Source organism: Diabrotica virgifera, chromosome 1 (assembly GCF_917563875.1).
Source record: "Diabrotica virgifera virgifera chromosome 1, PGI_DIABVI_V3a".
In the NCBI taxonomy this organism is placed as follows: Eukaryota; Metazoa; Arthropoda; class Insecta; order Coleoptera; family Chrysomelidae; genus Diabrotica; species Diabrotica virgifera.
This window is the reverse complement of record NC_065443.1, coordinates 158,423,035-158,436,459: the sequence shown is the minus strand read 5'-3', so window position 1 is coordinate 158,436,459 and position 13,425 is coordinate 158,423,035. Positions and strand designations below refer to the sequence as shown.

Below are 13,425 nucleotides of genomic sequence, written 5' to 3'. Positions count from 1 at the left end.
AATATTAGATTTGCTAGCTGATCCCCAGAGCTGCGAACCATATGTCCAAATGGGTTTTATTATTGTTTTGTATATAAGCAGCTTGTTATCGATCGATAGGTGAGAGTTTTTTCCCAACATCCAGTAAAGTTTTCTGTATACAATTCCCAGTTGAAGTCTTTTCGTCCATATATGTTTGGTCCAAGTTAGTCGTTTGTCAAGGTGAATACCTAGATATTTTACGTCATCCTTTTGAGGTAAAGGATGTCCATCGAGATTAAGTTCTGGACATGTACCTCTTCTTAGAGTGAATGTAATGTGTGTGGATTTTGAGGGGTTTACTCTAATTCTCCAGAGTTTAAGCCATTCATTTGTTTTGTTCAGATGTAGTTGCAGTCTCTCTGATGCTATTTTTGGATTACCATGAGAGGCCAGGAAAGCAGTATCATCTGCGAATGTTGCAAGTGTTAGGTCGTTGCTTGTTGGCAAGTCAGCCGTATATATTAGGTATAGGATCGGTCCGAGCACACTACCCTGAGGTACACCAGATAGGATGGGGTAGAGTTTTGTATAGGCTTCACTATATTTTACCAGATATCTCCTTTCTGTAAGGTATGATTGAAGCAGTTTGAAGTAAGTGTAAGGTAGGTTTTTCTTTAATTTGTACAGAAGTCCTGTGTGCCACACCTTGTCAAAAGCTTGAGAGGCTTCTAAAAAGGCTGCAGTGCAGTATTGCTTGTTTTCGAGACTAGTTCTTACTGTTGTGTACAGTCTGTGAACTTGTTCTATTGTACTATGTTGATTAGGAAATCCGAATTGATGGTCAGGTATGAGACTTTTCTCTTCTAATATTGGTTTTATTTTTCTTAACAGAAGTTTTTCAAACACCTTAGAGATGACCGGAAGCAGACTTATCGGTCGGTATGAGTTGACATCTTTTGGATCTTTTCCAGGTTTTTGAATTAGTATAATCTGTGCCACTTTCCATTGCAACGGGAAGTAGTGCAGACTTAACATAGCATTAAAGATCATAGTGATTATTCTGTAACAATCATCGGTTAGTTCCTGAAGGACCTTACCCGTTATGAGGTCGAATCCTGGTGCCTTATTAGGTGGTATCTCATTATTTATTATCTGTTTTACTTCTTTAATATTAAACTTGGAGATTGACAGTTCCATTTGATATGGAGCCTCAAGAAAAGAATGAAATGGTTCTTCTTGTTCTAATGGTACTACTCTAGTAAAGGGACTAAATACTGTCGAAAGATGTTCTGCGAATGTCTCGGATTTCTCTGTGTCTGTTCTTGCCCATTTACCTTTGGCATTTTTTAAAGGAGGTATGGCGTCTTTTGGTCCTTTTACTTTTCTCGTCGCCTTCCATAGCGAATAGTTAGTGTCTTTGAATGGAGTCAGATTTTCTAAGTAAGTTTGAATCCCCCTGTTTTTTTCTTCTTTTAATAGATTTTTAAGTCTTCTGGTAATTCTGTTTAGATTTTCTTTGTCAATAGGTGCATGTGTGTTTTGCCATTTTCTCCTAAGTTTTCTTTTTTCTTCAATCATGTTTTTTGCACTCAGAGAACAATTTATGGTTTCCTTCCATAATGTTTGTTCAGGTGTAGCACTCCATCCCGCCTTTTGTATGGAGGTAGTAAGTTGTTGTACTGCATTTTCAATTTGTATTTCTGTTTTAAGTGGCAAATTCGTTGATATTTGTTCTGTTAATGCACTTCGGAATATGTTCCAATTTGTTTGGTTATTGGTTAGGACTGGAGGCTTATTTCTGAGTATGACTTTGGAGTCTAGGTCAATTAGAATGGGAGAATGATCTGACGAGAGGTCCCAGCATGATTGTATTGCTAAGTAGTTAAGAGAGATACCTTTAATCACACAGAAGTCTAAGAGATCTGGTGTTTTATTTGGATCTGTACGCCAATAAGTTGGTTCTCCTGTAGATATGTGTTGTAGATTGTTCCCTATTATCGACTTCAGCAGTTGTCTACCCCTTGTTGTGATTATTCTAGAGCCCCAGTGATGATGTTTACAGTTAAAGTCTCCTCCTGCTATGAATTTGTGTCCAAGTGAACTAAAATAGGTATTAAAGTTATTTTCGTTGATGTATTGACCAGGAGGACAGTAGAGAGCAGATAAGGTAAGGTTGCCTAACCAGTCATCAATGACAATGCTAGTTGACTGCAGGTACTTTTCACTAAACTTATTTAACTCATGGTGTTTTATATTAGATTTGATAATGATAGCTGTGCCACCGTGTGCTTTGTCATTTGGATGTTTTGTGTAGTGAACAGTGTATTTTGGAATTTTTATATAATTTTTGTCTGTTAGATGGGCTTCTGATATGAGCATAACATCAATTTTCTTCTCGTCGAGAAAAATTTTTATTTCTTGGATATGATTCGTTAGCCCATTTGAGTTCCAGACGGCTATTTTAAGTGCGTTTTGCATTAGTGCATTTTGGAGATCATAGTGGTAAGGAGATTAAGCATAGTATCCATTCTCTCCATTAATTTTGCGATCATGTTTTCCAGGTTGGCAATTGTCGTTAAATGGTTTGAGCCAACATTACTTTGTTGGTTTGTGATTTCAGCTGTTTGACTATTTCCTGACGTTTTTTGAGCGTAAGAAACACCAGGGGTTACTGTTTGGCTGTTAATTGTATTAATGTCTGTTCTATGGGTCTCTTGTTTCTGTCTTAGTTGGGGGAACTTTTCTTTTTGTATTTGTTTGTATACGCTGCAGCCCTTATAGTTGGCCGGATGGTTTCCCATACAGAGTACACATTGTACGTTATTGCTGCGTTCCTTGCGTGGGCAGTCTAGAGTATGATGATTACTTGCACACTTTACGCATCTTGGAGGCATATAACAGAATTTTTGTGTGTGGCCATAACGTTGATATTTGGTACATTGGGGAACCCCAATCATATTCTGAAGTGCTCTCACTTCATAAATGTCTTTATTATTTGGCTTAGCTTTTAGTTCTATATAAAAAAGCGGAAGCGCCGTTTTGGATCCATTATTATATATATATTAGCTATGTTGGTTACTTCGTGTCCCATTTGTGCTAACTCATCTTTTAAAGCATCTTTATCTGCTGTTTGATGCATATTACGAAGTACAACTCGGAATGTTCTTTCTTCCTTTGTTTGGTAGGTGTAATAGTGGGTTTTTTTCTCATTTAGTGCTTTGGCTATGTTTCGGTAATGTTCAGAGGTTGTGGGCTGGATCTTTACTTGGTTGTTATAAAGGCATTTGATGGTGTATCCCAGTGGGGATATTGTTTCTAACAATTCTCTAAGAGGTTTTATATCACCTACATCTGAAACAAATATGGGTGGGGGCTGAATACTATTTTTAACTTCATCAGTTTCGTTTAGGTTGGTTTCATCAGGTATTTCATCTAAGCTAGCAAATCTATTAGACGTTGGTGTGGGTGCTTTGAGCCAGTAATCGCTCATTATTGTTTGTTTTAGTTGTTTATCAGCTTCAGGGCTGTCCTTTCTTGCTCTTTTACGCGCTTGAACAGTGTCCCATCCTTGGTCCTGATTTTCTTGGCTATCGTGTAGATTACTGATGTGTATTTGTGACGGTTGATAAGAATAAGAAGAAGAAGAAGCATGATTAGAAAGAAAAGAGTTACCTGGTTGTTCTTGTTAATTGTTAGTAGAATCAGTCTCTTGGTGCACTATCATGCTTGAGTATTTTTCATTGCTTTGTTGCTCACTAGACGAGGCTGTGGTTGAATCTCTCGATGGTTGTTCCATGGTATTTGTTTGCAAGTTAGCGGTGTATTCTTCTGAAGTTGATCTTCTCGTCGGAGATCTGCTCACTTTATTTGAATTTAGAAACGGATTGTCTTTGTCTATGATTTCTACATTTTCGCTCATCCTGTATCACAATTAAATGTTTTATACATCACGAACACGAACAATTATTTTATGGGACGCCTATGACTTTATTTGCCGGTATTTTTGCGTATAGAAAATAGAAATAGTACTTGTTTTATTTTATTTGCGTTTTTAAAACACTGGTAATTAATATTACTAATTAACGATAAAGTTTGGAACAAAAACTGGTTACTAGATATTTTTGTACTAAAAATAAATTTATGCGACCGTCTCTAGCAAAGGTTGGATCGAGACTTGCAAGAACATGTGAATTAAAAAAAAGGGAGGGCGAACTTCGTCCCTAATTGTCCTGGACAATTGTTTTTCTTTCTAAATGTGTATAAAAATTCAGTGTTTCTAAATATGAAAAAATAATTTTTCTACGAGTAACGGTTAAAAAGTTATTCTAATTGTTTATAAGTAAGCAAAAAATCTATATGTTTTGCAAAATGATTCTACACTGCTTAAAATGACTTTTTGTCATTTTTTTAAATTAATTTAAAAGTATAAATGTTCTTCTTTCATAAACTGTCCGAAGTATTACTGTAGCCTCATAATTTTCTGACTTATAGTGTTGCAAAAAAAATGAATTTGGGATAAACAAATTAAATAACTTTTAAACTGTTTTACTAATTGCTTTGAAATTTAGGGTATGATTGAAGCACCAGAAGTCTCAGCATTGCGTGTAATAAGATGGTTCTAAGTTAATTTTTACATAAGTTACGAAAATTTATAAAAACTCAAAATTTATGATTTATTTTGCAATTTTATAAGCAACCAATAAGGATAGACATATTCAGCGAACGCCATATTAAAGTTTTTTATACGATTTATGAGTTTCTTTTTTCAAAAATTTGTTTAAAATGCTTAACTTTTTAATAGACGAAAAAAGCGAAAATTTACCGTTTTTTGATCTTCATTTGTTTTATACTAGGTATATGATCAAAATCGGCTACAGGAAACATATAGGTTATTATTATACAGGGTGATTGATTAGTAGGGTAAAGCTCAATAGCTCCGCTATAGTAATAGATAGCAATAAAAGTTAATAACAAAAATTTTAGCCACCTTTGAGCTTCACATTACAAAATTAGTTAGAATGTTACAGGGTGTTCGATAACACAGTGGCAGACCAAACTTATGTTTTTTTTTTAATAGAACACCCTATATTTTATTTTAAATTCGAAATCCTGTTAACTTCTCCATCACAAAAATATAAAGGTTCGTTATGTTATACAGGGTATTTATAAAGTTATAACCAATTTTATATGAAAATCGTAACAAGTTCAACTCCCTGTATAAATAAAAATAAGCAAAACAACAATGGTTTATTAATGCCATATTTTTTAAAGTATTGTCAAAATTTTCAAGAATGGTCGATATTGCTAATTTTCTTTATATCAAATACAGGGTGAGTCAAAACGCAAGTACATTATTTTCTCAGTAATCTTAAATGGAACACCCTGTATTTTATATCACTATTGAAAAGTACCATTACCGTACTTTAATTTTTAGATAACATTCCCTATGTCTAAATTTATTAGTTTTCGAGCTTTTTCATTTTTCATTGGACCAGTAGCGTGGCCACCCAAATCACCAGAATTTAATAAACTGGACTGATTTCTTTTGGGTTACGTTAATAATGAAGTTTATAAAATACCTCCAACATCAAGGGATTAGATGAAAAATAGAATACTTACAAAGTGTATTTCGATGTGTTAATTTACAAATGCTCCGTAGAATAAGTAGCTCATTCAATGATCGTTTTTAGGCGTACATAAATGTGTTGGGAGATAATTTTGAACACCTTATGTAATTAAATATTAAAAATATTTTATTAAAAGTAGCTTCTAATTTTTTCAAACATGTTTTTTGCAAAATGTATTACTGATAAATTATATTTCGTTCTTTATTTGTTAGATTGTTACATTTACATATAAAAGTAGTGTTTAATTGTCTTCACAAAATATTGTATTTTGTGTTTGTGTGTTTTTTTGTAAAATGTATTACTAATTTTCTTTGTTTACTTGTTGCATTTACATAAAAGACAGTTTTTAATTGTTTCAAAAATGTTGCATGTAGTGGTTGTGTTTTTGTTTGTAAAATGTATTACTAATAAATTATTTTTATTTCTTTATTTACTACAGTGTTACATTGATTACCGGATTGATAATTGGTAATCTTCAATTGTCAATTCAGTCATGGCTTACTTAAAATTTAGATAAATTTAAACACCTAAAATAATTTGCTCTGAAAAATGAAAATATCTCGAAAACTAATAAATTTGGGCATTGGAAATGTTATATAAAAATTAAAGTACGTTGATGTTACTTTTAAATATTGATATAAAATACAGGGTGTTCCATTTAACATTACTGAGAAAATAATGTACTTGCGTTTTGACTCACCCTGTATTTGATTTAAAGAAAATTAGGAATATCAATAATTCTTAAAAATGTTGACAATAAATAAAAAAATATGGCATTAATAAACCATTTATGTTGTGCTTATTTTTATTTATACAGGGAGTTAAACTTATTACGATTTTCATACAAAATTGGTTATAACTTTGTAAATACCCTGTATAACATTACAAACCTTTATATTTTTGTGATGGAGAAGTTAACAGAATTGCGAATATAAAATAAAATATAGGGTGTTCCATTAAAAAAAACAAAAGTTAAGTCTGCCACTGTGTTATCGAACACCCTGTAACATTCTAACTAATTTTGTAATATGAAGCTCAAAGGTGGCTAAAATTTTTGTTTCTAACTTTTATTGCTATCTCTTACTATAGCGGAGCTATTGAGCTTTACCCTACTAATCAATCACCCTGTAGATGTCCATACTACTCAAAAAATTTGGTTTCGGCCTGGAGGGGGATGTGTCACGAGAAAAATCTTATTTCTCTGGACTATAATATAGCAATCGGTTCGTAGTGTTCTACTCTACCATCTTCAAATAAATCAGATATGTAGTTTTCCCTTTTTTTAATTATTCGTTGATATCTAGTATTTTGTGCCACTGTGTCATTTTTCTCTTGATTTATTCATATAAAAATTATTGAATATAAGCGGTTACCATAATATGTCTTATATTATGTTGTAAATTGTAAAATTGCTTTAAATAGTAAATAATCTTAATGCTTGCGAATATTATTACTGTCTTAGTTTTTAATATGTTTTCTTTTCATGACAGCAACGAAAAATTGATGTTTTCAAACTCAACTCAAACATATATACCTACTGAAGACAAATATAAACAAAACAAATTCTCAACGTTTTTAATAAAGCCCGAACGACCAATCCCAAAGCCCCATAAGGTGATAGAAGAAGAAAAAATTATAGAGGTCAGTAATACACACATAAATATTATTTTAAAGAAACATTTAATATTCTTACGCTTACACTTTTATATTTCGTTTTCTTTCCTCCTCTTTTGTATATCGTGATAAGAAAACTATGGTTACTCTCCTCGGTCATTCCCGGAGTACCACATTCTGTTTTATTCTTCTTCTTTAAGTGCCGTCTCCCGTTGCCGGATATTGGATATCATTATCACTATCTTTACTCTATCTACCGCTAATCTGAAGAATTGTATTATTAAACTGCGTTTAAACGAGTCCCTTAAATTCTTCAAGCAGGACACTCTCCTTCTTCCTATACTCCTTCCTCCTCTTATCTTTCCCTGTATTATCAGTCTTAGCAGTTCATATCGCTGTCCCCTCATTACGTGTCCCAGATACTGTAACTTTCATATTTTAATTGTGTTTTTTATTATTTGAAGGGTACACGGTAAAAACCGGCTAAGTCAATTTTTGTAGAAATTTCATTTTTTAAACCATCTTGTAGTAAATTCCAGTTTGCATCTCCTGAAACCTTTAAACACGGCAATAACAAGACAAGTCACGAGAAAAAACCCGTAAAATATATTATGCTTATACACGAGAAAAGTAAGCTAAGTCCGCGCGTTAACATCCAATAACTCAAAATGGTTAATCTGTGACTTATCCGGTTTTACTCGTAGCCCCTTCATTTTGTATTCTTTGGCCAATTCTCGCAATAATTCCCTGTTAGTTTTCTTCTGTGTCCATGCTATTCTAAGCATCCTCCTGTAATACCATATTTCAAAGGACTGTATCTTATTTGTGTTTTTTGGCTTCAATTCCCAGCAAGTCTATATTGCAGTATCGAAAACACGTAGCAAAAGTTATCATCAAATTGTAATTTCCAAATTCAAGCTAATAAAAAATCAAATAAATTCCATATAGTGTAGGTAACAGAGGTTGAACCTTGCAAAATGGACACAAGTCCGGTTTTATTTTTTTTCTGTTATATCAAGGGGTGCTTATTATAAGACTAACTTTTTCTGAAAAAATTTCGCCCCGGAACCCTCCTTTTCACCCCTTTAAAGGGGCTAATTTGTGGTTTTTGCGGAACGTAGCCCTTCCTGTACCTTTTACAAAAATTTTCTTTTATAGAAATATGAAGAGGACTATATTTTATACCATTTATTTTCTACAACATCTGTCTATCATCCACCGTTTAGCGGGGGTGGCGCCCCAAAGTTGACAAGTTTTTAAAAAAGATGATTTTAAAAAATATATATTTTTCCCTAACTGTAACGGAAATTAAGAAGAAATCCTACGGCAATTATCTACAAATAAGTGACTGATTTTTTGGTATAGGTTTCACTTAAGGGTAGTTGCCCTATTTTTAATTACAGGGTGTTACATTTTAAAAAACCCCTTTTTATACCATCTGAACCGTTTATGCTAGAGTAAAAAGACTTTCAGCGATTGCCCATGTACTGGTGCTATTTACAAATTTGTATAATGCACCCCCATTTTTTCCCCGGAACCACCCAAAAAAAAAAAGAAGAATTAATAAATAAAGTGATTTTCTTGGAATCCTTCACACACAATGCCCTTTATTAATATGCTTCATATATCATTTTGTGCACGTTATTATTACCTATGCATGGACACCAAAAGCGATTTCCTAGTGTAACCCTTGTCGCCAAAAAAAAAATAAATAAAATGGGGGTTGAATTTTTTTTCGTTTTTTGCTTTTTGATCCATATGGGCATATGCTTCATCAATAGTGCTTTTCAAAAATATATATGGTTACTGCAACATCCCTGCGGAAACCACCCCTATCCTTGAAAATATACTGCAGACACTACCCCTATCCCTTGGCGAGGATGTTTTTACGATTTTCTCATTACATATGCATTCTTTTTAAACAAAACTTATACAAGGTTAAACACCAATATTTACTCTAAAAATTAGGTCCTATTCATTTTTTTCGTATAAGCAACCGTTACGGCACAGTGGCGCCGTAAACCTCATATATGCTTTTGGCGGGCTCCAGTTTTTGTTTTTTTTTTTTTCGTTATCTGTTCGTTTTATTGATAAAGTACTTTTGTAAAATAAAACAACACAGTGTAACCTACAAATTATGACCTATGCACATTTTACAATCTTTGCGCCCCAAAGCCACAGTGGTGGCCCAAAATCAATTTTTGCATATTCTCGCCACCTACACGAATTTTATTGCATTAATGCTACCTTAATAGTACAATATTTACCTTTAAGTGGTCGTTACGCAGTGGCGGATCCAGGGAGGAGTGATGGGGGCGATCACCCCCCTCGTTCTCAAACCAAGTGACATTATATTTAAAGATTATAAAATATTCATTAATTTTAATAAAAATTTAGCCAATTGTCACCCCCCCTCTTAACGATGCTGGATCCGCCACTGTCGCTAAAGCATAAAAAGTACGCCATTCCTATAAATTATAAGTATTTCTATAAAAATAAATGAACATTTTTATAATCTTTAAATAGAATATCACTTGGTTTGTGAAGGGGGGTGATCGCCCCCATCACCCCTCCCTGGATCCACCACACTGCTTCGCTACCCCTTAAAGGTGAATATTGTGCTATTAAGGTAGCAATAATGCAATAAAATGCGTGTAGGTGGCGAAAATATGCAAAAAATTATTTTGGGCCACCACTGTGGCTTTGGGGCGCAAAGATTGTAAAATGTGCATAAGTCATAATTTGTAGGCTACACTGTGTTGTTTTATTTTACATAAGTACTTTATTAATAAAACGAACAGATGACGAAAAAAAAAACAAAAACTGGAGCCCGCCAAAGCATATATGAGTTTTACGGCGCCACTGTGCCGTAACGGTTGCTTATACGAAAAAAATGAATAGAACCTAATTTTTAGAGTAAATAGTGGTCTTTAACCTTGTATAAGTTTTGTTTAAAAAGAATGCATAGGTAATAAGAAAATCGTAAAAACATGCTCGCCAAGGGATAGGGGTAGTTTCTGCAGTATATTTTCAAGGATAGGGGTGGTTTCCGCAGCGATGTTGCAATAACCATATATATTTTTGAAAAGCACTATTGATAAAGCATATGACCATATGGATCAAAAATCAAAAACAAAATAAAATTTCAACCCCCCTTTTTATTTATTTTTTTTTTGCTACAGGAAATCACTTCAATAATAACGTGCACAAAATGATATATGAAGCATATTAATAAAGGGCATTGTGTGTGAAGGATTCCAAGAAAATCACTTTATTTATTAATTCTTCTTTTTTCTGGGGTGGTTCCGGGGAAAAATGGGGGTACATTATACAAATTTGTAAATAGCACTAGTACATGGGTAATCGCTGAAAGTCTTTTTACTCTAGCATAAACGGTTCAGATGGTATAAAAAGGGGTTTTTTAAAATGTAACACCCTGTTATTAAAAAAAGGGCAATTACTTTTAAGTGAAACCTATACCAAAAAATCAATCAAATATTTTTGAATAATTGCCGCAGGATTTTTTCTTAATTTCCGTTACAGTTAGGGAAAAATATATTTTTTTTAAAAACATCTTTTTTAAAAAACTTGTCAACTTTGGGGCACCACCCCTGCTAAACAGTGGATGATAGACAGATGCTGTAGGAAATAAATCGTAAAAAATATAGTCCTCTTCATATTTCTATAAAAGAAAATTTTTTAAAAGGTACAGGAAGGGCTACGTTCCGAAAAAACCACAATTTACCCCCTTTAAAGGGATGAAAAGGGGGGTTCCGGGGCGAAATTTTTTCAGAACAAGTTAGTCTTATAATAAGCACCCCTTAATATACCAGAAAAAAAAATAAAACCGGACTTGTGTCCATTTTGCAAGGTTCAACCTTTGTTTCTTACACTAATACTTGAAAAGCCTTTTAATATTTTCAACGTGAGTTATAGGTAATTGAATGTATATTTTTTTTTTCGACAGGTATTCAAATCGAAGTATTCAATCTTAAATAACGGGAAATGATGCATTTTATAACATATACTTACCAAACACGTGTCAAAATACTCAGAAATACCTATCAAGAGAGCTCCAAAAGTAGCTGATAGCATCAAAATTTATGTTCCACAAATGTTTACAAAAATATGGTATTATTTTTTTACAATAACTCCGTTAATTTTTATGATTTCAAAAACCATTTTAAAGGCTGTTTCAAGTGTTATAAAAAAACTTAATCTTTGAAATGCCTTATTTTTTTAAGTTTAAGGGGCATCGGTGACGGTTAAATATTAGGCTTTAAATGTTTCTATCTCGTTTCTTTTTTATCGTACAAAAATAAAATAACAATTAAAATCTTTGCTGACAAGAAAAATTCAAATTTTGTTTCGTATCATTTTTTATGTAAATCGAGTGTTTTTGGAGTTATTATCCAAAGAAAATGAAATTTACAAAAATTTTAAAAATTATGAATCCTTTTAACCATTTTTTTTTCAATGATAGGCATTCTAAACCGGTAAAAATGTTTGTGGTTATTACCTATACTAAAGTAGAGGAAGTCTTATAGGGATTACTATAAATTTTTACTTTTTGTGGAAATGGCGCATGTTTTATTTTTCTCCTCCTTCTAAAAAATTCGAAAGGGTCCGTATATTTTCGTCATAATTTGCTTAATTTTGCTATCAAGTTCGTCTTGCGCTCCTTTGATAGGTATTTCTGAGAACTTTGACAAGTGTTTAATAAATATATTTTGTAAAATGCATAGTTTTCCCGTTTTTAATGGAATATTTTCCCGTTTTGAATATATAGATTTGAGTACTCGCCAAAAAAAATATACAGTCCATTATACCCCTAGGTATACTTAACTCACTTTTAATTAATATTAAAAGTAAAACAAAAATGAATAACCACTTTCAATTTCGTTGCAAAACGAAAATACAGCCGAACCATATTCCAGTCCGTCTAGTCCGTCGTCTGTCTTCTAATATTAAAAGGTTTTTAAAGTAGGGAATATAATTTATTTCTTTTTAGCTTTAATTGTGATAATGGTAACTTTTTTGTAAAAACTTTTAGTTTTTAAATTATTTATAAAAAACCGCTTTAAAACATAGATGTTTTCACAAGAAATTAAATTATCAAATTATATTCTCTTTAATAACTCAAAAAGTATTGATTTATTTTAATAACTTGATATTACAAATTTTGCTTCAAATTTGTCTCTTCATAGATTTATGAGGATATTTTTGATAAACTACTTTTCACCCGCGAGAAGGGGTGGTATCCTATTCCAGAATAAAAGTGCAAGTTGGTACCATATCACTTTTGTTTCTTGTGGTATCCTCTAACTACTCACGAATTTTCATGAAAACCGAAAGGTTTAACGAAATTGAAGGTGAAAACCTTCAGTGACTGCACTATAATATAATGTCATATTTTTTCCATGTTAAATAAATACACTCCATCATCACAAATGCATAGTAATTGCATAACCTTCATATTTTACATTTTTAGTTAGAAAAATTGCCTTATTACGACTGGTTTTATTAAATAATTATGTACTTCTCCGTACAAATACAAAGTCTAATGTCGACGTTTTAAATTAATATTTTCGTAAATAAAATAAATATGTGTCAAAAATTAAATATCTAACTCGTATCAAATACAATGTTTAGACTAACAACCTTTTGATTATTTTCAAATCAAAATGAATACGCAAACGCACGAAATACTGTTTGTTTACAAAAAAAAATAACGTAGCATTTTGCTAAAAATAATTTAACTGCTAAGCGTATCTTTGTAAAGACAATGAACTTGACTTTTCTAAGTAACAAGACATTTACTCAACACACATACTACACATGACACTATAATATGATTGCAACTGTCTGAATGATTAATATTTTTGCCATAAAAATACTTAAATGGCATGCCTTATCAAATAATAATAAGTCTGTTTCTAAATTGTATAGAACATGAAAAGTATAATTTTGATATTGAAATTTTTGTAGTGTAAAGGTAAGCGCGCATTTAACCGAATCGGCCGGTAACGGAACGCAACCTACATTTCGGTAAATGCCGTCGTAAGGCTCATTTATCGGCAAGATCAAAAGAGCCGGAATAGGTGAAATTTTTTAGGAGGTTTTTGGGTATTTTCACTATTTTATAAACTTCAGAATAGATCAAGCCAATGTTTGTAGATAAATATGTAAATTGAAATAACTGGGTCCCTTAGAATATTCGAAA

The 13,425-nt window shown here is 32.4% G+C and overlaps 1 protein-coding gene across 3 annotated transcripts in view; it reads left to right on the top strand.

Annotated features, from left to right (window-relative positions):
- The window catches only part of LOC114335931 (glutamic acid-rich protein-like), a 116,263-nt gene that overhangs the window by 17,158 nt on the left and 85,680 nt on the right, over positions 1 to 13,425 (top strand). For all 3 annotated transcript variants that reach the window (XM_028286219.2, XM_028286220.2, XM_028286218.2), the window contains exon 6: positions 7,079 to 7,229. In XM_028286219.2, the coding sequence (XP_028142020.2) occupies positions 7,079 to 7,229 (151 nt within the window). The remainder of the gene's footprint in view (positions 1 to 7,078; positions 7,230 to 13,425) is intronic.